The following is a 26,926-nucleotide window of genomic DNA, read 5'->3' on the forward strand; positions in this document are numbered from 1 at the left end:
CATGGGCAGTAGGCAGCCCCATCGGGCATCCCCACTTAGAAGGAGCCCAGGCTTGGTTGCATTCTGTGATATCAACTGTCTGGAAATTCTTGATCACTTTTGAAGGAAGAGCCCTGCATTTTAATTTTGCACAGGGCCCCACAAGTTAGGTAGCTGGTCCTGGCTCTATGCATTCCCTCACGGTGGGATTTGGGATTTCAAGTAGTTGTTCCAGCAACCAGAGCCTCCTCCCCCATCACCCATTCCTTTATGTCCCTTTGCCTCCCCCCAGCCATGCTCTCTCCCCACAGGACTGTTCACCCAGACACAGGGAGCTGAACCTGTGCCGGCTGGCAGTTGGCTTTGTTTCCCACGTGAGTTCTAGGTAAAATCCAGGGGGCTGGGATTCGTCTTATCTGGAACAATGCTGACGTGAGTGGCTTCTCTTGCTCCAACCCCCTTAGCCCCCGCCTTTTCTGCAGTTCTGCCTCAAACTGCCTTCGCAAGGCTTCTGGGAAAACTCCACCAGCAAACACACGGTACAGAACCAGGCTTCTCAGATTTGAGCAATCGAGGATTCTGCTGCAGGTTTACACAAGAAGAATGGCTTTAATGAGATTGCTTTGTGGTTCTGTAATGAGGATTTCAAAAGTCTAGCAAACAGACAAGCAGCCTGTGTCCTTGGGAACAGACAGCTGAACATCTAGCAAAGGCATGTCCTCGCCTTGGGCCTCCCCGCCTCCCCTAGCAAAGGTGGATTCCGGCCTCCTCACTCCCAAGAGAGGAATAACACTACATAAAGCCCCCACAGGACCAGTCGTCACACCCTCAATATTTACTGTGAAAAGCTGACTTAAGGGGAGAAGCCGACATGGGAGAAGATGATATACAATTAGGTAACAGAGAGCCCAGGTGTGATCAAAGTGATTTATTTTTGGATCATGGTAACAGTTACGAAACCAGGAACATTTCATTCACCTGTCCATCCATGTTTTGTGTCATAAAGACATACCGAGACTTTGGAAAAAATTCCAAAGGGGATTACACTGAAATGTGCTGTCTTTTCACTTATTTTTGTGCTTGTCTCCATCACAGTGAACCAAATAAAATAGCTTTACAGCTTACTACAACTCAAACTTGTCCTCAAAGGAAGCAGTTTAAACATTTCCAACTGTACATCGGCAGTGCGACGATTCCACATCAGGAGACAGATCAGAGAGACCAAAGCAGCTCTAAATAAAACTTGTCTCGCCAAAAGAAAAGAAAACAAAAACAAAAACAGAAACACCATGAGGGAAATCCAGATTATCTAGAAAGAGTGGGTCCTCTTCAGGACTGATGTCCCAAAATAATAAGATACAACCGTGAGTGCAATGTCTTCTTTGAGAAAAAAGAGGTGAAGAACAGATCTGGCTGAAGCGGCTAAGGAGCTGGTTTTAAAAAGATGAAAGGGGTCACAGGGAGACACAACGTCCCCACATCTCCACTGGCAGCAGTTACGGTGAATTAGAGGGCTGGGAGCGGGCTGTCCCAGGGCTGCACCCTGGTCTGTGCCAACAATGCACAGTGACACAGAGAATTCCCCTTTGCACTCACCAGCCTGCAGGAAGCGTTTGGGGGTTGGGAGCTGGTTTCCCACTGGGACGTGCCTCACACTCTCCCCGATTGGCCCAGCCACCGAAGGCCATGATGAACAAAGGAGCCAAGACCTACACAGCTGGACTTGTAACCCGGAGGAAATGGTGGATGCCCGCTAGGGACGCCAGGGCTCCCTGAGGACGGAGGGTCCACACTCTGGAAGCACAGTCTCATTTCCTGCCAGCTGCAAATGGCTGGGTCCCTCCTCCCCAAAGCTGAAAGCAGGAGCTGGATGGAAGAAACAGCAGGGGTGGAAGGGAGCAATAAACCTCCTGAGAGGCTCCCCCCAGCTCTTCAGGGACCCACCTCGAGGCTTCTGGGTACAAGTCCTGACTGTGCCTTCACTGGGCCTTGGCTCATGTGTGAGGAATGGCTTAGAAAGTGCAGCCCGCAGAGGACCTGTGCTGGGGAATGCCCTGATGGACGGCTGAAAAACATGGGATGCTTAGCCTGAGTCAAGAAGCGTGTGTGTGTGTGTGTGTGTGTGTGTGTGTGTGTAGGGGTGAAGACCCCAGGGACCGACCCTCAGGACAACGGGCCCCTGCCCCACCTCCACAGACCAGCACCACCACACAATTTCAGAGTGACAAGCGGAGCCCACACATCAAGGCTGGAATTCTAGGTTTCCCTCATGAGGTAAGAAACAGCTCCTATGAAAACCTCCCGATGCCAAAACCTCCATCGGGCAACTCAGTACATGCTTCAAATGTGATCTGATGCAATGAAATTGAAGGCCATTTACCAGGATTTTTCAAACGTTTGCCGGTGACCCGCATTCAGTTTGCAGGGCTGGCCAGGGCACCCGGGGCACACCGGGGCACACCCACGGAGCTAGCACGCGGGAGTCTCCTACTTCGCTCGGTGGCGCGGAGTGGGCTCTGGGATTTCCTCTGCCACCCTTTCTGGCGTGACCCATTACACTGATCTTGTGACCCACTCGTGGATCCCAGTTGCGGCTTGCCAAACAGCCATGGAGTGTTCTGGACAAACCCTTGGGGCCGTCAGGGGCCGAGTGGTCTTCCAGACAGAAGAGACCACTCGGTCCATGGAAGGGGCCGGCCTTACTCTGCAGGACTGGAGCTGCAGCGGCAGGCCCCGCAGTGTCCGCGAGGGTCATCGGGTGCCACCACGGGCAGGCTGAGGCTGAGGAAGCTGGCCCCCGACCGTCTTTAAGGGAAAGGGGGTGCACAGTGCAGGGGCTGTGCCCCAGGTGCAGGCGTCCACCCGCCGCCGGCCCAAGTGGCCAGGCGAGGCTGCGACATCCCTGGCGGTGGCAAGGACGAGTTCTCAGGACTTCCCCACAGGCGCCCCCGACCTCTGGAATTTCTGGATGAGCAGGATGAGCCTGGCGACGTCGGAGAGCGCGGGGAACAGGGCCATGACGCTGTCCACCTGCTGCGGCGGGAAGAGGCCGCAGAGCGCCCTGCGCGCCCGCGCGCGCGCCTCCCCCGCGGGCCCCCCGGAGGCGCCGTCGCCCCAGCCGCCTTCCGCCCAGGCCGAGCGGCCCGCGAACCCGCCGGCCTCCGGAGGGAGGGCGCGCGCCTCGGCCGCCCGCCGGCGCTGGGGCGGCAGGTCGGCGTGCGCGGCCCCGGGGCAGCGCCCCCCGAGCGGCCGGGGCGCGGGGCCGGCGTCCGCGGGGGGCGCCGCGCCGAGCCCCGGGTCGCCGCCGAGGTTCAGCCGCGAGAAGCGGCCTCCGAGCGCCGCGGCGTCGGGCGCGGGCCGCGGGGGGGGCAGGCTGCGCGCGCCCGGCTCGGCCGCAGCGCCCCGGGGCCCGCCCCGCCCCGCCCCGCCCGCCGCGCGCGCGCCCCGCCGCCGCCCCGCCTCGCCGCCCGCGCCCCGCCCAGCCCGCGTCTGCGCGCGCAGCTCGTCGGCCACCGCCAGCGGCGCCGCGCGCGGCCTCTCGGGGTGGAAGAACTTGCACTTGACGCCGTAGGTGCACTTCTTGCCTGGAAGGGGCGGGGGGGGGGGGAGAGGGGTGAGACCTCGGGCGGGAGGGGCCGCGCGGGCCCGGCGCGACTGGGGCGGGACGAGGTGGGGAGAGGCGCCGGGCTGGGTGCGAGGGCGCGGCGCGCGCCTCCCCGGGCTGTGGGCTCCACCCCGCGAGCTGTTTCAGGCCGGTGCGTGGGCGACGTGGGGACCCGGCTGGGCCAGAAACTGAGACCAAACCTGTAGATCCGATGACCTTCGGCCCCCGCTTCCCCAGGGCCCCATCCTGGAGGATGGACCCGGAGCAGGTGCTCACGGCCCAGGACCGCACCTCCAGTTCTGCCTCAGTTTCCACCATTGGCCTCATCCCTTCTGCTGACCATTGCCCTCTCCCTACAAACTGCCCTGACAGAGGGGACCAAGTAATTTACCGCCCAAACCTGGACGCTCCTGAGAGTGAACGGGAGCAAGATGAGCCAACCTGAATGTGTACGTGTGGTCACCTTAATGCTAATAAGAAGTGACTTCGAATATCACCTAAGGTTCTTAGGGACGCCTGGGCGGCTGGGTGGTCGGTGGTCGGTGGTCGAGCATATGAGCATATGCCTTCGGGTGAGGGCGTGATCCCGGTGGGGGTGCGGGGCATCGAGTTCCCCAGCGGGCTCTCTGCAAGGAGCCTGCTTCTCCCTCAGCATATGTCTCTGCTTTTCTCTGTCTCGTGAATAAATAAATAAAATCTGTATAAAACTTCTGGAGCAGCCCGGGTGGCTCAGCGGTTTAGCGCCGCTTTCAGCCCAGGGTGTGATCTTGGAGACCCGGGATCGAGTCCCACGTGGGGTTGCCTGCATGGAGCCTGCTTCTCCCTCTGCCTCTGTGTGTGTGTCTCTCATGAATAAATAAATAAAATCTTTAAAAACAAAATAAAATAACTTCTATGGACACAGGAAAGAAGGCCTGGGGATGTTAAACAAATGACCCTGCCAAATCAAGTTAGTAGAAGAGCTGGCTAGGAGTGCTCTGGGATAAAGTCCTTCATTCTTGATGGATAGCACGGACCAAAGTCCATGACGGTATGGGGCGGGATGGTGGGGCAGGACTCGGACTCAAGGTGCCAAAGTGCCAGGTGACGGGACTGAGCTGGGAGACCACACAGCCTCCAGGCTTCCCGGGTACAGCTCCGCCCTGTGTGTGACCCCTGCATGTGGCCCTCACAGAAGCTCCCATGCGACAGTTCATCCTTATGATAACCCTGTCAGCAAGTGCTGGCCAGAGAGGTGAAATTAGCTCTCCAGGGTCACACAGCTAGTTAGGACTGGAGCCCAAGGCCAGCACTTCCGACTCTGCCTCGAGTGCTGCCCCGACCTGAGACCTGGACAGGGATCACGAGGCAGGGGTGCTACCCACCGTAGGGGCAGTGCTGCCAGGAGGGCTCTGGGGGCTTTGGCGTCCTGCTCAGGAAGTTGCTCAGGGTGGGTCCCCGGCGGCCCAAGGGGTCATCAGGAGGCATGAACCTGTAAACAAGCACAGGGGGCGATTGCAGGAAGCTCAGCACCGGCACCTGCGGGCAGCACCCGGCGTGGCCTGGGCCTGGGCTCCCGTGCCGGCTCTTTCTCCCACCCAGGGGCTCTGTAGCGTTTGCAGCAGTACAAGCCTTCCTTCTCGCTGAGCCCACGAGGGCCGAGCAGGGATCTCCGGAGAGCAGCCGAGGCCTCTGGGAGTTTCTCCAGCAGGGCCAGAATCACCTAGCTCAGCAAAGTGCAGGGTCCGGGCTTCGCACAAGTCCTGTTTGATCAGACACTCAGGTGGTTCAGGAATCTGCATTTTTAACAACTTTCCAGGTGATTTTTATCCACTAAAACTGAAACATAATTGCTCTAGGGCTCCCCCGGGACGCTTTCCCTTGGGACGCCTGGGTGGCTCAGTGGTTGACCATCTGCCTTTGGCTCAGGGTGTGATCCTGAGGTTCCAGGATCAAGGCCCACATGGGGCTCCCCATGGGGAGCCTGCTTCTCCCTCTGCCTGTATCTCTGCCTCTCTCTCTGTGTCTCTCATGAATAAATAAATAAAATCTTTTAAAATAAATAAATAAAAAGAAAAAATAAACTGCTTGCCCACTGTTCTCAACATCAGGTCTGAGACCTCCACAGGGCTACAGACAACCCTAGGCCTGTGGGCTCCCCTACTCAGATTCCATTTCTCCTGTGTTGCCCCGCAGCCCTGGATATGTACAGGTGGGGGATAAATATTAATCGAGCTTGAAATGCCAGCCAGTGAGCCAGTGAAGAAGCAGATCCCAGGTGTGGCGGGCACACGGAGCCTCAGTAGAGGCCCAGCACCTCCTCTTCAAACCCAGGGGGCTCTGGGGTTGGTCTCAGCTTCTGGGGCTGCCGGACCCCCGCCCAGTTCTTGAATACCACCTGCCCCCACTCTGCCCCTTCTGTCTCCCCAGCGTTAAGTCTCACCAGGAAAGGGAACGCATCCTGGGCGTGCCCACAGCTCAGAGGGGAAAACATGCCTTGGAAGGAATACTTCCCTCCTTTAGTGTCATCCGTTTTTTTTTTCACATGAATACTTTTGTTCCCAGGAGGGACTTCTAGGCCATACAGAGGTTCCATGAGAGGAGTTGTAGATCCTAAATAGGGGGCCTGATTTTAATGGGTTGGTGTCCCTCTGAGAGTCAAGTGTCACACTGAGTCTCACGGTGCAGACCACGTAGAGGAGGCCAGCCCAGCGCTGGGCAATCCCCGTCCCGGGCAGCCTCTGTGGCTCAGATCCCAGCTACACAGCCAGCTTCTTGGAGTTGGGCCCCGACCAAGAATCTGGGGAGCCGCCCACTGCGGTTATTAGAGGTTCCCAAAGGCTTCACCTCCTGCTCTCTGCCGGGCCTTGGCCACGGCGAGCTGGGCCAAGAGGGCCCTATGGACATGCCCGGGGCACCAGGGCAGGCGTCCTCACCCACAGGCAGGCAGGCTCTGCCTTCTGGCAGGCCCTTAGCAGAGGCCAGTGCGTCAAAAGGACTTGGCTGGGGCCCCGGGCTGTGTCCAGACCAAAGGCAGCCATGATCTATCAGACTTCAGTGAAGAGCTTCTGGAACCCAGAATTGACAGATTTCTCTGGGCCTGAGCTGGATAGAGGGAACTGCTGGCCTTGATTATGTGGAAATGACCATAGGGGTTCCTGGGAGGTAGCTGCTTGCAAGCATCTGCCCTGGGGTTTAGGAAGGTGATATAGGGGCAACCATGTCCTGGCATGGCCTGAAAGTAACTGCTACCTCTTATGGGGTACAATTCCCCCTAGCCTTTGGTGTCCTTTGCTTTGGCGTGGTGTGCCTATGACTGCAAGCCCCACTGGGCATACACTGGTTGGAGTGGCTTTTTCTGCCAGTCACCCCAGCTCCCTGCACCAGGACCCCACATGCCACCACATACCGATCGTTGACAAAGGAGAACATGAGCAGCCTCTGCTCGATGAACCACTTCCACTCGGGGTTCTCACTCTGAAGGTCACGGTAATTGTCGTTGGAGACGATGACACCGTCCTGCTCGTAGGCCACCTTCACAATGTAGCGGTCGTCGTAGCAGACCACCCGCTTGCCGTTGACCTTGCGGGACGGGGTGTAGACGAGCACCGCCTGCCTCTCCAGCTCCTCCAGCACGTGCTGCTCTGCGGGGCGCAGGGCAGGCAGGACACAGAATATAGCGGCTTTAGGGGCGGGACCCCCACCCCTAAAGCCACTCTCAACGTCACCGAGCCCGGTCGGCAGCTCAGGGAGCCTCTCCAAGCCAACTCCCTCCTCCCCATCCATGGCCCAGCCTGGCAGGTGAGGAGCTCAGAGGTCTTGAGAGGAATTTGCCAGCAGCCTGAGGTCAAGAGGACTCTTGGCTTCTGTCCCGCCAAGTCATGACAAGGGTCCTGAGAAGGGTCCTTAACAAGAGGAGTCACTTTAGAAGGCAGAGGGAAGCCATAGCTTCTATCCTTTCTCTAGTTACATGCCATAACACCCCTACCACAGGAGACCCAGAAGAGTCCTTCTGGAGAAAGACATTCATATTTAACTGGAATCCTGGCAATGCCTTAGAAGTTACTAGGAGACTTGCATCCTACCTAGAAGGCTTCTGCTTAGGCCCATAGCTCAGAGCCACTGTTCTTCCTGCCCATGGTACTGAGACACCTTCAGGATAGAGCATACCATAACAGCTCTGAGGAACACAAGAATATAACCGGAAGAGTCTGGTATTAAGAATCTATAAGCTGGGTTCTGGTCTCAGCTGGTACCTCATCCCTCTCTGAGCATCAGATTTTGCATTTTACTATAAAATGAGGAGAGTAACTCCTCTTTCACATCCTCAGGGTCTATGAGGAGACTGGATGAGCTCGTGTGGGTGACAGCTCTTAGGCAGCCTGGCGAGGAGGTAAACATGTATCAGGTGCCTCAAGGTCTCTTAGAGGAACTAAAATCCACATCCCTGGAAAGTCCACTCTCTGACCTTAGTTTTGCCTTTGGAGGCATGCAAAAAAAAAAAAAAAAATCCCTTCTACGGGTAACAGTTACTCAGAACATGGAAGAGCATTAGCATATTCTTCACAAATTGTTTCTTCCTTCAAATCTACATCCTTTCCTATGTGACATGGTGTCCAGACTTCGACAAAGTACATAATGCATACAGGGCACAAAGGGTACATTTTAAAGCCACCTATGGAGTGATCCCTTAGAGAAATAGGGCGTGGCCACACTTCTGGAGTCCTCATTGTCCCCCCACTTTGCTGCTCCCCCTCAACCTAAGCCCAATTTTTAGAACTTTTGTGTTTATAATTCCCTTCGTCCCATTTTTTAAAATGCCTATGTATGCATCCCCCAAAAGGACTATTTTTTTCTATGCTTTGCTATTTATTTTCAGGTTTCACTTGGATGTCTTTACACGTTGACATATGTACAAGTAAGAGAAACAACCGTCAAGTGTTGAATTCTGGGGGCGCCTGGGTGGCTCAGTCGGTTAAGCTGTTAAGTGTCTGCCTTTGGCTCTGGTCATGACCTCAGGGTCCTGGGATCAAACCCTGCACTGGGCTCTCTGCTCAGCAGCGAGTCTGCTTCTCCCTCTCCCTCTGCCTGCTGCTCACCCTACTTGTGCACTTGCTCTCTCTCAAATAAATAAATATTTTTTAAAAAGGTGTTGAATTCTGCTTCTGAGAAAGACCACAAGATTATAGTCTTAAAACTATAATAAGCAGGGTCCAATATGGTAACATTCTGCATATCATTATGACCTCTCTCTACAGTAGATATTTCTTATGCCATCTAACATTTGAGAGTTTAAAAACCATTATCCATTAATAGCAAAAATCGTTGTTTTATTCTTTCATGCCCTCTTTCCTTTTTTTTTTTTTTTTAAGATCTTATTTTATGGGATCCCTGGGTGGCGCAGCGGTTTGGCGCCTGCCTTTGGCCCAGGGCGCGATCCTGGAGACTCGGGATCGAATCCCACGTCGGGCTCCCTGCGTGGAGCCTGCTTCTCCCTCTGCCTGTGTCTCTGCCTCTCTCTCTCTCTCTCTCTCTCTCTCTCTGTGGCTATCATAAATAAATAAAAATTTTAAAAAAAACTCTTGTTAAAGATCTTATTTTATTTCAGAAACAGAGAGCAAGCAGGAGTGGGGGTGGGGCCAGCTGGAGAAGTAGATTCCCTTCCGCTGAGCAGGGAGGCCCGGTGGGGCTGGATCCGGGATCACCACCAGAGCCTCAGGCAGACACCCAACCACTGAGCCACCGAGGCACCCCTCATGCCTTATTTCTTTACTAGTCTTCTCAAGTGTTGTTTCCTATAAAAATTGATCTAAAAGAAGGTTAGGCTAATCAAAGTATTGCAATTTTTTATTTTTTTGTTTTAGTTTTTTAACTTTATGTGGTTATTTATTGCAATTTTTTATTTAAAAAAATTTTTTTAATTTAAATTCCAGTCCTTGATGTCCATATTTTTAATGTGATTAGGACCCTCTAGACTTTACTCAAATGGAATTATATGTACGTATTCTTGTTCATGTGCTTTCTTCCTTTAACGTTTTCTTGGAGAGGTTTGGCCACATCCATATGTTCACTGCTGTCAGTTCTGCGTCTAAGTCTCTGGGGACAGATGTACAAGGATGGTTCTAGGGAGTACCCCCAAGAGTGATATTGCTGAGCTATAGGGCGAGGCACTTCCCAAGACAATGCTGAATTGTTTTCCAAAGTGGGTATATCAAGTTACTACCCAACACAGCAGTTTAGAAGACTTTGTCAATGCTTGGCATTTCCAGGTTTCTGAATTTTTGCCAATCTAGTGGGTGTACAGTGGCCTCTTATGTGGTTTTATTTTGCATTTCTTTGGATACTAATGAGATTGAGCATCTTTTCTTACGTTTATTGGCCATTTATGTTTTCTCTTCTGTGAAAGGCCTATTCATGCTTTAGTTCATCTTTCTGTTGGTCCTTTGTCTTTGTCTTATTAATTTGGAGAAGCTGTCTATCGATTCTGGACAGTACATCCTTCATCAGGAATGTGTGATGGATAGCCTCTCCCAGTTCAAGGCTTGTCTTTTCATTTTTTTGCTTCTGTGGTATCCACTAATGAACAGAAGCTTTTATTTTAATGCAGTCAAATTTATGAATCTTTCCCCTGAAGCTCTGCACTTGCTATGACTTGTTTAAAAACTCCTTCCCTACCCCAGAGTGATTTCTCTAGCCTCTACCTATACTGTATTTAAAGATTACACAACTATTAGAGAGCCACCATTCTCCATGTTCAGACAGTAAAGAATAATTTGGGGTAACCAGTTCGTGGTGGAGAACTGAGCACACGCATTTATCCCCACCTCTTTCTCACAATTCCATTGAAGTGGCAGTGAAGAGATACAAAATGGGGAGGGGGCCCATTATCATGGTATAATGAGCCACGGAAAAGCAGCAAACACAGGATAATAGCAATGAAACCAGGAGAGCAGCAAACCCAGGAAACCTTACTGACCCCGCAGTAGGTAGGGAGCCACACCCCAGAATGCATATAGAAGGCTGAAGCAGAGGGGGTACCATTCTCCCTGCAGAGACCCAGAGTGTTCAGGCCCGTGGAGAGGGAGTGGGGTGTGGGCAGAAGTCAGGGTGAGGGCTGCTCGTGGGGCAGGTGCATCCACCCTTTCCCTACCCTTATCACTATACAGAAAGTGAGATATAACTAGGAAGGAGGAGGTTCCCATGTGGCCTTTGGCCATCTAGAGTAAAACCATCATTGCTGTGGCATTGCAATGCACGTAGATAGGGCTGCCCAGCGGCCCGCCTGCTCCATGACCAAGTAAAATCTGCCAGTCAACACTGATGGTCAGCCCTGCCACTCCAGGAAAGATCCACATGCCAGAGAGAAAACGCAAGGAAGTCACACAGATATGTATCTGACCAACCTGACTCTTTATTTTCAAATAAAAACTGGCAACCAAACAATCACTGGACTTGAGAAAACTTAACAGCACACACATACAGAGAGAGAGGTAGAGAGAACTGGCCCCAGAAAAAATAAAGAGGATTCACAGAACTAAGAGAACTTCTTAAAGTCTGCATTAGTATAGAAATAGGCAACAGATACTTCATCCCTAAGACAAGAGTATAATTTTATTCAAAAAAGAAAGGCAGAGAATCTGAAACAGAAGAAGCAGTAATTGGTAACCATTAAAAACACCACTAAAAACTTGTGGTTAAAAGGCTGAAAGAAGGGGGTGCCTGGGTGGGTCAGTCAGTTAAGCATCTGCCTCTGGCTCAGGTCATGATCCCAGGACCCTGGGAGTGAGCCCCAGGTCCAGCTCCTTGCTCAGTAGGGGGTCTGCTTCTCCCTCTTCCTCTGCATACAATTATTTTGGGGACTTAGTCATTCACACTAAAAGACAAAATAATTTGTTTATTCATCTATTTAACAACTATGTATGGAGTATCTACTATATGCCAAATATTATGCCAGGTGCCAGCACTATGGCAGTGACTATCTATAGTTGGTGCTTTCATACAGTCCAGTGAGAAAGACAGACATTATTACACAAATAGCTCAGTAGATACTTGACTGTAATTGTCAGGAGAACTACCAAGGAAAGGTGTATAGTACTGCTTGAGCATATGCCTCCTCCATCATACCTCTAATAGGGGTGTCGGATCTTGGTGGGTCTTTCCTCCAGGATGGAACAAAAACCTTGATGTAGGTGTGTCCTCTGTCCCTGAACCAGTCCACAGCCAGCTGGATTCCCCGGCAAGAGAAGACTTCTTTGTTTCCATGGCTACAATGGGAATACAAAGAAATTTGTAGAGTCACAGAGAGAATTCCTGAAGAGTGGATTTCCCCTGGGAATATCCTGAATCACAGTCTTATAATCAAAGGGAATCAGGAAAATCTGCATTTTAAAAATAGTTCATTCCTTGAAAAAAAAATGTATCCTTTAACTGGCACCATATAGCTATTGATCATATACGTATAAAGAGGGTCTTGGGTTCCAAGGATTAATAGACAAGAACCCCTTTTCACCTGAAGCTAATAAGGATCAAGATAAGATGGAGGAGAGTAGTCATCTTCAGCCTAAGAGAGGGATGTAAATGTGTTATGAGGCTCCCCAAGTCCAAATAAGGAGGTCAATGTGCCCCACAAATTCTACTGAAGTGGTGATAGAGGTAGGAAAAAGAGAGCAGTGTGAGAGGAGGCCCAAAACCAGGTAAGGCCTTGCATGCCTTCTTGAAGACTTTTCTTTTCCTAAGAGGAATGAGAATTATAGAAGGATTTGAAGACTGGGGGTCTATGTGATGTGATGTGATATGATCCAGTGTATGTTTCCAAAAGCTCAATCTGGCAGCACAGAGGGATGATGGGAAGGGAGCAAAGTCCCAATTAAGAAACTGTCACAGTCATCAAAGCAAAACTGGATGGTGACTTGGACCTCCTGGGTGGTGGTGGGTAAGGGAGAAGGGTAGATGAACCTGAGAGGTACTCAGAAGGGAAAATCTCCAGAATGTGGTGACAGATGGGACACAGGGTAATAGAGAAGAAGGCATTGAGGAAGCTTCCAGATCTCTGGCTCTTGTAGCTAGTGGGCTCCTTATTGACATGGGGATTTCTGGAGGAGGACAGTGTTTGGAGGAAAGACCGCAAGTTTTGTCATGGATACACACGGAGTTGGAGGAGCCTCTGTGCCCTCTAGGAGGAAACACTAAGTACACAGCTTGGGTCTCGAAGAGAGTTCTGGGTGATCAGTGTAGGGCATCTGTGCTGACACAACAGCTGGAGCCACAGTGAAGAGAGAATTGCCCCACACCCTGGAGGGAGAGCGAGAGGCCTGGAAGATGCATCTGACGGCATTCTGGAACTCAATAGCTGGTCATGGAGAGGGTAGGACAATCTCACAGAAGACACAGAAAGGGTCTATGGGACCACTAGGAAGTAAACCCGAGGAGCACTGCATCGTGCAAGCCACAGGAAGGAAGCAGCCAGGGGTTGCTCGGAGGGATCCTTGAAGTCTGAAAACATCCCTCAGGCTGATCCATGCGGGTGAGGTTTGTAAGAGAAAAATGGAAGGCTTTGGAAACATTAATCAATAGTACTGAAAGTCAGGCTTTGTGGAGATACATGAGAACTCTGAATTGCTTCGGCTCCAGTGAGGAATCAGGAACCGGGCCTTGTGTCTTACACTGGTAGTGTCTTCCAGTTTAGAGAAAATAGCCCTCTGGCCATTGAGGCCACCCTGGGAAGCTTATATGCAAACAGTAAGGAGAAAAAATAGAGTCTGTGGTGAAAGGAAGAGGAAGTGGACAGCAAGTCCCTCTGCCCCAGAGGAAGGCAAAAAAAGGAAGATGATAGAGGGAGAAAGAAGAGGTCTTTCACAGGGTCCTAACCCCCTCATCCCCCACCTGCTCTACCCCCTGAGCCAGAAGGGGAGGAGGAGGTGTAGAAACATCAGGATGGCTGTGAAGAGGAAGCCAAAGGCTTGTCTCCCAGCACAGCCTAGCAGGTCACAAGTCTCTGGGAGAAATCTTGGTTTTAGCAAGTGCAGCATCCTACAGGACTTCAGGACTGCCTTGGGGGAACATGACAGACTGGTGAGCTGGAAGCAACACCCCTGGATACCTTGCCACCAGGTCTGGTGGACTGATGAGGGCTGGGGATGGACAAATAGGCCCCTGTGAGGAGGGGAGCAGAACTTTAAGCCAGTATGGCATCCCAAAAGGCTAAAGGGGACCAAGACCCTTCAACACTGACCATTCTGGAAGCCAGACCAGGCCAGACCAGCCACTCTGTAGCAGAGCCCAGTGAGGGTCCCAGACGCCCCTCTCCTAGCCAATGTCAGGTCCCAAAGCCCCCAGATGCCATTTGGGAGAAGAGTAGGGGAGGGAGAGGAAACATGAACCCCAAGTCATCCAGAAGGTAGAAGACACTGAGATATCACAAACTGGTAAGTTTAGGTTTGCCGCTCTCCACTACCTAAACAAGTAAGGAAGAGATTGTATTTATCCTAGAAAAGAAGGTCTAATTTCTGTGCACATTGAAGCAGGAATGTGAACTACTGATGACACCTCACCCCCCCAAACACCCCTGTCAGCTGCAATGAAGTCCATCAGTTCTCAAGTAAACGTATCACTACCACAATTCTTTTAAAATGATTTCTTGAGTGCTCTCTTTTTGGGGACTTCCTATCTGCTTCTGTGACTACACACCTTTGACAGGTATGTGGTTGGAGGAGGCACGTTCACAGTGATGAGGCTGAACCAAATCCCTCTGAAGAGGCAAAGGTTAGCAGAGCGATGCGTTCTGGTGATGATGGTCAGGACCCCAGCCTGCAGTGGCCCTGGCTGGAGTCATGTGGAGGGGAAGGGTTTGATAGTTCAGGAGTTCAGGAAGAGAAAAACTAAGGAAACTACTACCGTCAGCTTCATGCAGCAAATAACCGTCCCATGGCCTCTCTGACACAAGACTCCAAGATGGCAGACCCTTAGCCAAGAGTTTCAAAACAGTGATGAATACCATTAAGTTCAGGAGAAGATGGAACAAGCATAGATTTGCCCATAGCCTTTCTCCCTCCCTAAGATGTGTTCTCCCGTCCAGCTTTGACTCTAGGCAAGGGAAGTCAGGAGCTGACCCCTAGAATCACTAAGCTGGTGTCTCTGGAATGGAGGGTTTTCATTCAGGTCTATAGTTTTGCAGGACTGGATTCCCACACACCTCCACCTCGACCTCTCCTCCAAACCTTCAGGTCTCTTTTAAGATGTGAAGATTATTATTGTTCAATCCTTGCCACATTTCTTTTTACCAACCTCAAAACCCCATTATGGGTGCCCTATTCCTGACCACAGAAAGCCCTGGGCCATAGCAGGATTGAAGCCACAAGCAGGGACCACTTTCTCACCACATGGGGGTCTCTCTCTAGAAGCCCGCAGAGCTCCTTGTCAGGTAAGAAAGCACCCATGGCCAGCCTCGGACCCCACTGCTTCCCCTCACAGATGGAAATGCAGAAGCACCTGGTCATTTGTGCATCCCTCCACTCACTCAACATCGATTTATAAACATCTTCAATGAGGATCTGTGCTGGGTTCTTAGAGACCTGTGAACAAGATAGACCTCATTCCTGCTTCTTGGAGCTCATTTTTAATATTTGTAGAGTGTCCTGTGTACCAGGCCACTTTGCACTTTGCATTTCAATCATTACAGTGAGCCCCCGAGGAAGTGACCTTCATCCCATGGCACCCTTGAGGAAACTAAAGCAAAGAAATGTGCCCATTCCCTAACCTAGTGGCAGATCTCAGAGCCTGGTCTCTTGGGTTGCAAACTCCTCCTCCCTCCATCTCTTATTCCATTTATTCCTGCCTCTCCCAGTCTCTGTCCCTGAGATCAAGACAGCAATTCCTTTGGAGCATAAGTCACCTGCTGTTACAAGGTTTGAGTTTGGAGAGGGACCTTAGCGCTTATTAACATCACTGTGAACCAGCTCATCAGACTGCAAGCTGAGAGCCAGGCCCTAGGAAATGGAGACAGATGAGGTAGGTTTTGAATGAAGGGAGGGTGGTAAGGGGAAGTGGGCTGGTGGCTGAGGCAAACTCTGTCAGGACAATTAGGCCTGGGGCAGCCACAGTTTGCACAGCCATGGACTATTCCCCAGGAGGTCCTACAGAAGTTAGACACTCACAGCACAGTCTCCTGAAGCGCAAAGTGGTGGCTGTGGGGTGGGAGGAAAGGAAAAGAGAAGTGGTGGTCCCTTCAGAGTATGAGATGGAAAGACGCACCACTCTTTCCACGCTGTTTCTTATTTGGGGTTAAATTGCACATACTCAGAACCTGAGGTTTATAGCCCTTTCACCAAAAGATCTCTCCCCAGCTCAGGTCAGGGGGGAAGAGAGAGGGGACACCTACATCTTATAGAAGGATAAACAGGTGCAGACCTAGGTAGGAGCCCAAAGCCGGCATCAGTCAAAGTCAACTCAGGAGCTCAGAAGCAGGATTGACCCCCCAGTCCAGGAGCACATCCTCTACTAGTGACCCACTGACAGGGGGCTGATAAATCTCCCCTTGCAGACCTGAGGTCTCGTCACTGAAGATTTGTGACTCCAGAATAAGCCAGATTCTGCTGAGGTTTCTAAGAGTTTAAAAATGTAAATGACAACTCAAACAAAAAGCCCTGCGTGCCCTAAAATGAGGGCACATTTAAATGAAACCCTTGTCCGGGGCAGCAAGAGGATGTGAAATTATCAGGTGGTTTCTCCCCCAAGCTGAAGTCTTTCAACTCACACTTTTCCTAAACTTGCCTACAGAATGTACAACCCAGCAGGCACTTGAAAGTTTGCCAGACAAGCAAAGCTGGTGGTAGTTGGCATGTGAGAATCGGGGCTTCCCCCAACACCGTGATGCAGCTCTTAACACATCTTCCGTGAAAGTCACCCTCTTGTTCAAGCCCGCTGGACACTATCCTTAGGGACAAGTGCAAAGTACCTGAGTGCTGAGCTCAAACCTCCTGTCTCACGTACATCCACATGTGCGTGCTTGCATGAACACACCACACCCTGCGAAGTCAGGGACTGTGCCTGGAATCAGTGTATATGCTGCTGGTCCACCAGAGCCACCTTTCAATGCACATGTGATGGCCTCAGCAGGCTGACAGCAGCAGGAGAGGCATCCTGGGCATTGATCTTACAGAGAGCACTTGGCCCCTGGTTGGGGAGTGGGGGTCGCGGCACGTCCTGTCTGCAACAGGCAAGTCGTGGCTCATCCTGCTAGGGAAGGCTCTGGTCCACACTGGCAGCCTCTGGCCCCAGAATAAAAATTCATGGGGTCAGTCTCCTACCCTGGACAGTTTTGAAGGCTGGACTGGGGAAAGCTAAAGATGCATGGTGCTGGAGCAAGTGCAGGGCTGTGGAAAGAGCTCTGAAAGCAGAGCTGGCACTTTCTGCTCTGTGACCTTGGGCAACTTACCTACTCTCTCTGAACCTCTGCAGAAGAAGAGAAATTATTTTATAAGAAAAGTGCATTGATTCGTTTCATGCATGCATAAAATAATCACCTTGAATCCTAGAATGTCACAGATGAAAAAGCCATGTAAGATTATTATTTTTATTATTTAGCCCAACCTCTTCACTGTATAAACAGGGCTCAGAAATATCAGGTGGGGACATCTGGATGGCTCAGTAGTTGAGCGTCTGCCTTTAGCTCAGGTCATGATCCCGGAGTCCTGGGATCGAGTCCTGCATCGGGCTCCCCACAGGGAGCCTGCTTCTCCCTCTGCCTCTCTCTCTGTGTCTCTCATGAATTAAATTTATAAATAAATAAGTCAGTCAGTCAGGTGACTCACTCAGGTCACACAGCTAAAAGGCTAGGTCTGTACAGTCCAATATATAGGCACTCACCACATGTGGCTATTTACATTTAAATTTAAATTAATTCAAAGAAATAAAATTTAAAATTCAGCTCCTTGGTCACAATAGCCACATTCCAAGTGCTTAGCAACCCCATGTGTCAAGTGAGCATCGTAATGGACTGTGCGGGTATAGAACCTTCCATCCTTAACGGGAGTTTTATTGGGCAGCTCTCGGCTAGAGGTCAGGTTTCAGATCTTTAGACTCCTAAAGGCTCCTTGAGGCAGCAAGGACATGTGTTCCAATCTGACTTTTTGGTCCTTCCCCACTGCCAGGATATAGCATCAATGCACAGAAATCAGTTGCATTTCTATACACTAACAATGAGATAGAAGAGAGATAAATTAAGGAATTGATTCCATTTACAATTGCACCCAAAACCATAAGATACCTAGGAATAAACCTAACCAAAGAGGCAAAGTTTCTATACTTAGAAAACTATAGAACACTCATGAAAGAAATTGAGGAAGACACAAAGAAATGAAAAAATGTTCCATGCTCATAGATTAGAAGAACAAATATTGTTAAAATGTCTATGCTACCTAGAGTAAGATATCCATTCATTGCAATCTCTATCAAAATACCATCAACTTATTTCATAAAGTTGGAACAAATAATCCTAAAATTTGTATGGAACCAGAAAAGACCCCAAATAGCCAAAGGAATGTTGAAAAAGAAAATCAGGGATCCCTAGGTGGCGCAGCGGTTTGGCGCCTGCCTTTGGCCCAGGGCGTGATCCTGGAGACCCAGGATCGAATCCCACATCAGGCTCCCGGTGCATGGGGCCTGCTTCTCCCTCTGCCTATGTCTCTGCCTCTCTCTCTCTCTGTGACTATCATAAAAAATAAAAAAAAAAAATAATAAAGGTACTATAATAAGAATGAGAATAAAATGAATTAATACTGATATGTTAAAAAAAAGTTAATAAAACATTTAAAAAAAAAAAAAAGAAAATCAAAACTGGTGGCATCACAATTCTGGACTCCAAGCTCTATTATAAAGCTGTAATTTTCAAGACAGTACTGACACAGAGGCAGACACATAACAATGGAACAGAGTAGAGAACCCAGAAATGGACCCTCAACTCTGTGGTCAACTAATCTTCAACAAAGCAGGAAAGAAGATATAATGGAAAAAGACAGTCTCTTCAACAATTGGTGTTGAGAAAATTAGCCACATGCAGAAGAATGAAACTGGGCCATACCTTCACACCATACACAAAAACAGATTCATAATGGATGAAAGACTCAAATGTTAAATAGAAATCCATCAAAACCCTAGAGGAGAATGCAGGAAGCAACTTTTGTGACCTCAGCCACAGTAACTTCTTACTAGATGGGATCCCTGGGTGGCGCAGCGGTTTGGCGCCTGCCTTTGGCCCAGGGCGCGATCCTGGAGACCCAGGATCGAATCCCACGTCAGGCTCCCGGTGCATGGAGCCTGCTTCTCCCTCTGCCTGTGTCTCTGCCTCTGTCTCTCTCTCTGTGTGACTATCATAAATAAATAAAATTTAAAAAAAAAAAAAAACTTCTTACTAGATGTGTTTCCAAAGGCAAGAGATGAACTATTAAGACTCCATCAGATAAAAAGCTTTTGCACAGCAAAGGAAACAGTCGACAAAACCAAAGACAATGGACAGAATGGGAGTAGATGTTTGCTAATGACATATCAGATAAAGGGCGAGTATACAAAATCTAGGAAAACAGTGTGGAGGTTCCTCAAAAAGTTGAAAATAGAGCTACCCTATGACCCAGCAATTGCACTACTAAGTATTTACCCCAAAGATACAAATGTAGTGATCTGAAGGGGCACCTGCACCCCAATGTTTATAGCAGCCATGTCCACAATAGCCAAACTGTGGAAAGAGCCCAGATGTTCATCGACAGATGAATGGATAGAGAAGATGTGAGATATATACATATATAGATACACACACACAATGGAATATTACTTAGCCATCAAAAAATGAAGTCTTGCCATTTGCAAAGACATGGATGGAACTAGAGGGTGCTCAGCGAAATAAGTCAATCAGAGAAAGACAATTATCATATGATCTCAATAATATGTGGAATTTAAGAAACAAAACAGAGGATCATAGGGGAAGGGAGGAAAAAATAAAACAAGAGGAAATCAGAGAGGGGGACAAACCGTAAGAGACTCTTAATCATAGGAAACAAACAGGGCTGCTGGAAGGGGGGGTGGAGGGGATGGGGAGTAAGGAGGGCATGTGGTGTGATGAGCACTGGGTGTTATATAAGACTCATGAATCACTGAGCTCTACCTCTGAAACCAATAATACATTATACACTAATTAATTGAATTTGAACAAAAAAAATGCAATTTAGAAAAGGGGGGGGGGGAGTCCTTTCTCACTTCTCCCAAGGCCAGATAGCATATGAAGCAGTATCCTCTTGAAAAACAGAGAATGGCAAAGTCCGTGATAATACAAAACCTCAGGAAAGGAAAATTTTCAGAAACCACATTTCTGAGGTTAACTGAGTTTTGAGGTCAACAGATAATAACTAGACACCATATTGGGTTTCAAACTACTTGGTGCCTCTGAAGGGTGAGCCCCGCACCAAAATCTATCCTTTGTAACTGGGACCTGGATGAGCCCGAGGGTCACGGGTCCTATGGAAATGCTGGCTGGGGGACACAGTAGGCATTATTGCAGGCAAAGGAGTGGGAGATGGGGCAGGATCTCAGACCCTGGCCATCTCCTGGACTTGCTCTGAGCAAATCAAGTCCCACCCACCAGGCAGTGGTCATGTAATGGGCCTCTTTTTCCTAAGCAAGGACGCAGGGGGCAGGGGAAAGGGATGGGATGTGCATGTGCATATAGACAGGTGTGTGCGTGCACATATATGTACACAGACACATGCATTCTTGCTGACTGAGTTGATTTTTAGGCATTAGTGTTCTGACACATTCATGATAAGCCTGAGGGATGGCTTATCGTGGCTTCCATTTGTCACCCCCACAGATTGAACTCACGTGAAGGGAGTACACTGATGACAACTGTGGGAGGTGGGGGTGGGAATATATGGGTTTACCTGGGACACATCATGATCACACACAAGGAGAAGATGCAATTTAAGTCTGAGTTCCAAGCAGCAACAGAGAGGTTTCCATCAACCGAAAATCTCCACCACCACCCTATCAAGACAATTTCTAAAGACTCTCTGGTCCCCAAGAGAGCACGCTCACACTTTCCTGTAGCATCTGTCATCGTCTGTCCAGCCCACAGCCATTCTTTGGATCTGGAATCACAGAGCTGGGACAATCTTAGGGCTGGAAAGGTTTTCAATTTAAGCAATACCCTTTTATCTTTAAAGCCTCATTTATATGGATGAAGGAGAGGTCCTGATCACACAGAGGATCCTCCCTCACAATCCCCAGACTTTCCAGGACACTGAGAACCATAAAAGTTCTTAAAAATCCTTTCAACTCCCCCTGATATCTCGAATCAAGAAGGATTTCATAGGCTGGCCTGTCTGGCGCCTACCTGGGATCATGCGTGTGGACGTTACAGCGATGCCAGGACCAGCCCAGGGTGACCCGGCAGGCTAAAACTCGAACAAACACTCTCGGGACACAAGCAAGCAGGGCACAAAGGGACAGCGCCTAGGACTGGGCCATGCTGGAAGAAATATTTCAAAGCTCTGTCCTATAGTGCTAAGTCCAAAGCGAGCCCAAATTCCCCAGGGAAAGCCACTGGACCTGTCAGCCAAAGGATGGGCACCGTCTTGACACATTCAGCACTGCAGGTGACACTTTTCCCAATTCCCATCAGTGGCTCAGCTTTTGAAAGGAAAAGTCGTCTATTTCCAGCTATGAGTGACCAGTTTCCTATGGATCTGCCCTCTGCCCGCCCGTAACCAAGGCAAGTAGTACAAAACTACACCTGCTTGAAGACAGCCTCCCGCTGCCCGGCGTGGCGTGTGGCTGGGGCTGGGACAGCGTCCCTAAGCTGACTTCAGCCACACCGGGAACGACAACGGGGCAGGGCATCAGGCGCTCGTCGCTGACACACACACAGATGCCAATACGCAAATACTGACAATGCGTGTCTGCAGATCAGAGGCCACAGGCACACGTCCCCAGCCGGCTAGGGAACCACACCTCCACCAGCCACCCCCAGAGCAGCAGCCCCCAGAAGAGGGCTTCTTCCCGTTCAGGCACAGTTTCCCATCTGATCCTCGTTACCTCGAGAGAAGTAGCAGAGCTCTCTACTAACCTGTAGATCCTTGAGATGCTACAGCTGGTTAGAGAGACTCTAGAAGCCACCATCAGCAAGGCCCTGCGCTAGGCTCCTCCCCAGTTACCTACTGCCTTCCTCAGAAGAGAGCCTCCCTCTGGGCTCCTGTGATAGCACCTCCCACCCGCTGAACGCTAACTCTGTCAGGCACCGTCCTAGGCATTTTGTGCAGCTCCATTGCCTACAGCTACCTTCTAGGGAGCTTTTATATCAACATTACAGATGGAAAAAGTGAGGCTCAGAGAGGTTAAGTGACTTAAGGCCACACAGCTACCAAGGGGATGGAACAGAGATTCAAAGGCCCATCCATTAGCCCCCAAACTCTCCGGATGAAACCACTGCAAAGGGGGACAGTTTCCCACCCCGAGGCTACAGGATGAAGAAAAGTACCTCATTGCCACGTTGCTGCCGTCGATCACTATGGGTCGCAAGGAACCGGCTGGGCCTCCGCAGTCGTCTTCCAGCTCTGCCGCCAGCCCACGCTGGGCAGAGTGCAGGGTGGCACAGGAGCCCCTGGGAACGAGCAGGGGCGCAGCGCTGCCCTCCTGGGCCCCGGGGCGACTGCCGGTCTGGATCAGCTCCTGCAGCACATCATTGACCAGGGCGCCCTCACCCAGTTTGCCCAGCACCCTGACCACGTCCTCCCGGCTGTAGCCCAGCTTCTGGAAGAACTCCATCTTGCTTGAGCGCTCCATGCTGTGCCAGCTGGGCGCCTGGCGAAGGTCGGGCCCCCGTTTCCTTCTGGCAGAGCCACGCTGGCATAAGCTAAAGAGAAAAAGCTTCCATCAGGTGTTTTCTGAGCAGCCTGGCCTGGAGGCTGTCGGGTTACTGAGGGCGAGGGCAAATTATGCATGCTCCCTCCCCGCCTTATCTGTCAGGAAATCATGTTGCCTGGTCCCCTTGGGGATTTTCAGTTGCTCAGTGTGGTTGGGGAGCCACAGATGCAATCGTGCTGCTTTTACTACTGCGCTTTCCGAGGCCTTCACCCCACACATGTGCCCCTGCAGGGATCCACTGGCCAGAGGTGCCGAGGCCAGCCGAGCAGGTCACCCAGCACTTGGAACATTTGCACAAAGGCAGAGAAATGTATCTGAGGCTCTGTCACGGGCTGAATCGTGCCTCCACCCCCCAGATTCATACATAGAAGCCCTATCTCCCAGGACCTCAGAATGTGACTGCATTTGTACGATAGGGTCTTTGTTTAAAGAGTTGATTACGTTAAAATGAGGTCATTAGGACAATCCCTGGTCCAATATGACTAGTGTCCTTATAAGAAGAGATTTGGGGGGTGCCCGGATGGCTCAGCCAGTTAAACATCCAGCTCTCGGATCCAGTTCAGGTCACGATCTCAGGGTCCTGAGATTGAGCCCCACGTTGGAGTCCACACTCAGTGGGGAGCCTGCCTCCCCCTCTCTCTCCCTCTACCCCTCCCCCCACTTGTACACTCTTACGTGCTCTGAAATAAATCTTTAAAAAAAGAATCATGAAATTATATTTACTGTGGAAAAAAAATGAAACAACGCCCAAGTATAAAGAATAAAAAGATGTAATGTCTCTTCGTACAAACCCCAAATCCCACTTGCCTCTCCTGCTATTTGTATCCTTCTAGTGCTCTTCCTACCTCTTGACTTGTGTAGCCAACAGATACGCACATATATTGTCTTAGCGGGATTGTTTTTAGGATAAATAGTATCATACTGTATGATTGTTCAGCAACTTGCTTTTCTTATTAAAAATGCATTTGGGAGGCACACCTGGGTGGCTCAGCGGTTGAGCGTCTACCTTGGGCTCAGGTTGTGATCCTGGAGTCCCAGGATCGAGTCCCACATGGGGTTCCCCGCATGGAGCCTGCTTCTCCCTCCGCCCGTGTCTCTGCCTGTCTCTCTCTCCATGTCTCTCATGAATAAATAAATAAATCTTTTTTAAAAAATGCATTTGGGAAATTTTCCCATGCCATTTATCTGCTCCGCTGCCCGCTTCATCCCCAGCATCCAGAGCAGTGCCCGGCCCAGCTGAATCTCTATGCGGACTTGTTGAGTGAACAGTGGCGTGGGAGCAGGCGCCTGAGGACGGAAGCGCAGCTTGCCTTCCACTGCTCCCTGTTACAGATCAGGCTCGAGGGACACTCGCGCACACCCAGCTCGTCGCCCGCCCTCCTCCCAGTAGGACAAGTGTCTGTCTCCCCTCCCTAGTCTCCTGCTGGCATCCTCTGCAGCACCCACATCTTCCACCAGGCTCTCAGCGGGGCCCCGTTCTCTGCAGGGCCAGCCCCCCGAGGCTGGAACCCCAACAGGACCAACCATGGCTGGCTCTGGCAGGAGAAGGGATTTCACAGCCAGTCTCCCGGACAGAGCGGCCCTGCTGCTGTCTCCCCTTGTCCCCCCGCTCCACCTCGGCTCAGTGACTGCCCCCAAGCCCACCAGTGACCTCCTCAAACCCAACAGCAGCGTCACACACCTTGCCTCATACAACCTCTCTGCTGCTTTGCACACTGGGGACCACACCCTCACTTGTCATATTTTTTTTTTTCACTTGTCATATTTTAAATAAAAAGTTTTGGACTACTTCCTCTTGGAACTTTCCTCCCCGGGGTTATACAGCTTGGCCTGAGTCTTCTAGGTCTTTCCAGCTCTTTCCTCAGTCTCTGCTCATATACTGGGGAGGGGGTCCGCCCAGGCCACCTGCTCTGCCCCTCATGCCCTCCCGCTGCCCCCACACCAGGGAGCCTACAGACTGCGCTTCGGGCCCAGACCTGGCTGAGCACCAGGCACCCGCGGTTATAAATCTGTGCGGTAAATGGCCTGCGTGCTATTTGAATGAAGTGCTGTGGGGACTTGGAATGCTGCCATCGGCCAAATATTAGAGGACATGTCCTGTGATATCGTGACAGCGCCAAGGCAGGAGCCCGTATGCAAACCCAGCTGTCTTCTGTTAAAACCACACATTAGAGATTTGCAAAATATAGATCGGTGCCAGTCTTCTTACAAATTTTCTGGTTTGGGAAAATAAAATTATTGTTCGGAAAAATACATCATTTGTATTAATGTATAATAATGTTTATTATTGTTTAAGGTAAAGGAATATTTTTTCACCTCTTAATTTTAGTTTCTAATAAGGTACATTGTGGGCAGCCTGGGTGGCTCAGCAGTTTAGCGCCTGCCTTTGGCCCGGGGCGCGATCCTGGAGTCCTGGGATCGAGTCCCGCGTCGGGCTCCCTGCATGGAGCCTGCTTCTCTCTCTGCCTCTGTCTCTGCCTCTCTCTCTCTGTGTGTGTCTCTCTCATGAATAAATAAACAAAATCTTTAAAAAAATATAAAGTACATTGTAATGGATGGACATAACCCCATATAAACGAAAGCTCTTTGGCATCCTTAATAGCTATTAAAAGTGAAAAAGAGTTCTGAAACCAAAAGTTGCTTCTTAAATCCAGAGCTTTCCAGTAGGTATTTCCAAGAAGATGGTTCCATGTAGGTGACACATAGACATGTCACCCAGGGCCCCAGGATAGACGTGCAGGGTCTTTCCCTCCTTCAACCTGGACTCTCTCACATCGAGCTGCCCACCTGCCCTACCCACACCTTCTTCATTCATCCCATACCCAACTCCCTGCCACAGCATCCTATGGGCCGTCCTCCGCCACCGCATCTGGCCCAGCGCCCATTTACAGCCAGCAGTACATTTCTAAAACGAGTCTGACCATGGCAATCCCTTCCTTAGGGGTATCCTCAGACCCCGTGGTGACTACAAGAAAGACACCAAAATCCTGAGCAGCCTGCTGAGCCATCACCATGGAGTGCTGACCCTGGTCTACCTCCCCTCCCACCATTGGCCTACCTGGCCCTTTCTTTTGAGCCTTGCTGAATCTCTCCCTGCTCCCAAGCATTCCAGAAGGTTCTCATCACTATGCTTCTGTTTATGCTTTCCTCTCCACCTGGAATGCTCTTTTTGGTTTGGCAAACTTCAAGATCCAGCTCAAACGCCACTCAGACTGGTCAGCCCCGACCAGAAGGAATGGCATGGTCCTCTATCTACCAGGCACTGCTCACAGCTCTGTTAGAACATGTTGATCTGTCCTTTATCTGTATCTCAAGAAACTGTGGGCTGCATTCCTATTTGCCCCAGCATCACCAGCTCCTGGCACAGTGCTAGTATATTGGGAAGTTCAATATAGTTTACTTCACCTGATGTCCAAAGCTGAAAATAATCTTCCCTCCTCACGTATTTTTTTCTTGGCTCCCCATTTCATTGAATGGCGTCCCCCAGATCCCAAGAAAAAAAATCTCAAGATCACCTCTCACTCTTCCCTTTCCCTCCCTTCTACATCCAACTGGACAATTTCCCATACTACTTCCTGGACATTTCCCATAAGCACCCCCTCTCCTTTACACTCATAGTTCATTCATTCATGTAATAAACACTTCCTGATCACCTACTAGGCACCAGGCACTGTCCATAAAAACTAATATATAGTCCAATTTCAATCTATTCACAACCAATCTGTGGGGAGGTGAGGGATCCTCACTGACTCCCACCCACCACAACACTAATCTAGCTAGTCCACGGACAAAGATTTCTGTCCTTCCATCCTGTACAGAGTAAATGTCACAACTCTTGAGCATGAGAGTCAAACCCTCTCCACCAGGCCTGGCCCACTCTCCAGTCCCCTTGGCCATGTTCTTCTAATCCAGCTTCACCTCCTGCTCCTTGACCAGTGACCAGTCCTTCTTCTCAGGACGGTGGCTCTCTCAGTCTGGGGTCCAGCTTTGATCCAGTCTCCATGGAGGAAGAGGACATTCACCCAGCCCGGCAGGCCAGCCTCACACCAGGGGTTGCTCACTGTTCCTGAAAGACCCATGTGCTCTCGGGAGACCTGCGGACCTTCATTCAGGCTCTTCCTTCCTCTGCCTGGAGGCCTGCCCCTTCCTGCCCCAGGCCTGAACCCACTGTCACCCTGTCCTTCCCAGTCCTGCTGGTCTAGATACACCCCCACCTCCACCCCTCCCTGCTTGTGCATGCACAATAAGATGGCACTTATTTTGATTTGAAAGACAGAGGAGAAGGGAAGAGAGAGGAGGGGTGGGAGAAAGAAAAGAAAGAGGAAACGAAAGTGAGAGAGAAGGAAAAAGGTTGGGACAGGCAGCATGAACACAGCAGTTTGTGTTCACAGAGCTCTTCAGTGTTTCAAGATCCCCTTGGTGTAGAGACTCTTCCCTGGTGGGTAGACAGTAGATCAC

General features: G+C 50.5%; 1 protein-coding gene across 1 annotated transcript; it reads right to left on the reverse strand.

Moving 5' to 3' along the window:
* Positions 1 to 892: 892 nt before the first annotated feature.
* Positions 893 to 26,612, reverse strand: ZC3H12D (zinc finger CCCH-type containing 12D). The gene is made up of 7 exons (XM_038525481.1): positions 26,387 to 26,612; positions 22,083 to 22,457; positions 11,687 to 11,826; positions 6,972 to 7,206; positions 4,948 to 5,054; positions 3,439 to 3,563; positions 893 to 3,366 (listed from the first exon to the last, which is right to left on the reverse strand). The coding sequence occupies exons 1-7, from the start codon at positions 26,545 to 26,547 to the stop codon at positions 2,905 to 2,907; spliced, it is 1,605 nt and encodes a 534-aa protein (XP_038381409.1). The 5' UTR covers positions 26,548 to 26,612; the 3' UTR covers positions 893 to 2,904.
* Positions 26,613 to 26,926: the final 314 nt, after the last annotated feature.

The sequence above is a fragment of the Canis lupus genome, chromosome 1, assembly GCF_011100685.1.
Source record: "Canis lupus familiaris isolate Mischka breed German Shepherd chromosome 1, alternate assembly UU_Cfam_GSD_1.0, whole genome shotgun sequence".
In the NCBI taxonomy this organism is placed as follows: domain Eukaryota; kingdom Metazoa; phylum Chordata; class Mammalia; order Carnivora; family Canidae; genus Canis; species Canis lupus.

Excerpts from the sequence above, each read along its gene's own strand:
- ZC3H12D (XM_038525481.1), bottom strand. The coding sequence starts at position 26,547 with ATGGGTCTTTCAGGAACAGTGAGCAACCCCTGGTGTGAGGCTGGCCTG. Across the intron at positions 11,827-22,082 it reads GGCAGCAACGTGGCAATGAG|CCATGGAAACAAAGAAGTCT; the intron begins GTACTTTTCTTC and ends TTCCCATTGTAG. Across the intron at positions 5,055-6,971 it reads TTCTCCTTTGTCAACGATCG|GTTCATGCCTCCTGATGACC; the intron begins GTATGTGGTGGC and ends GCTTGTTTACAG.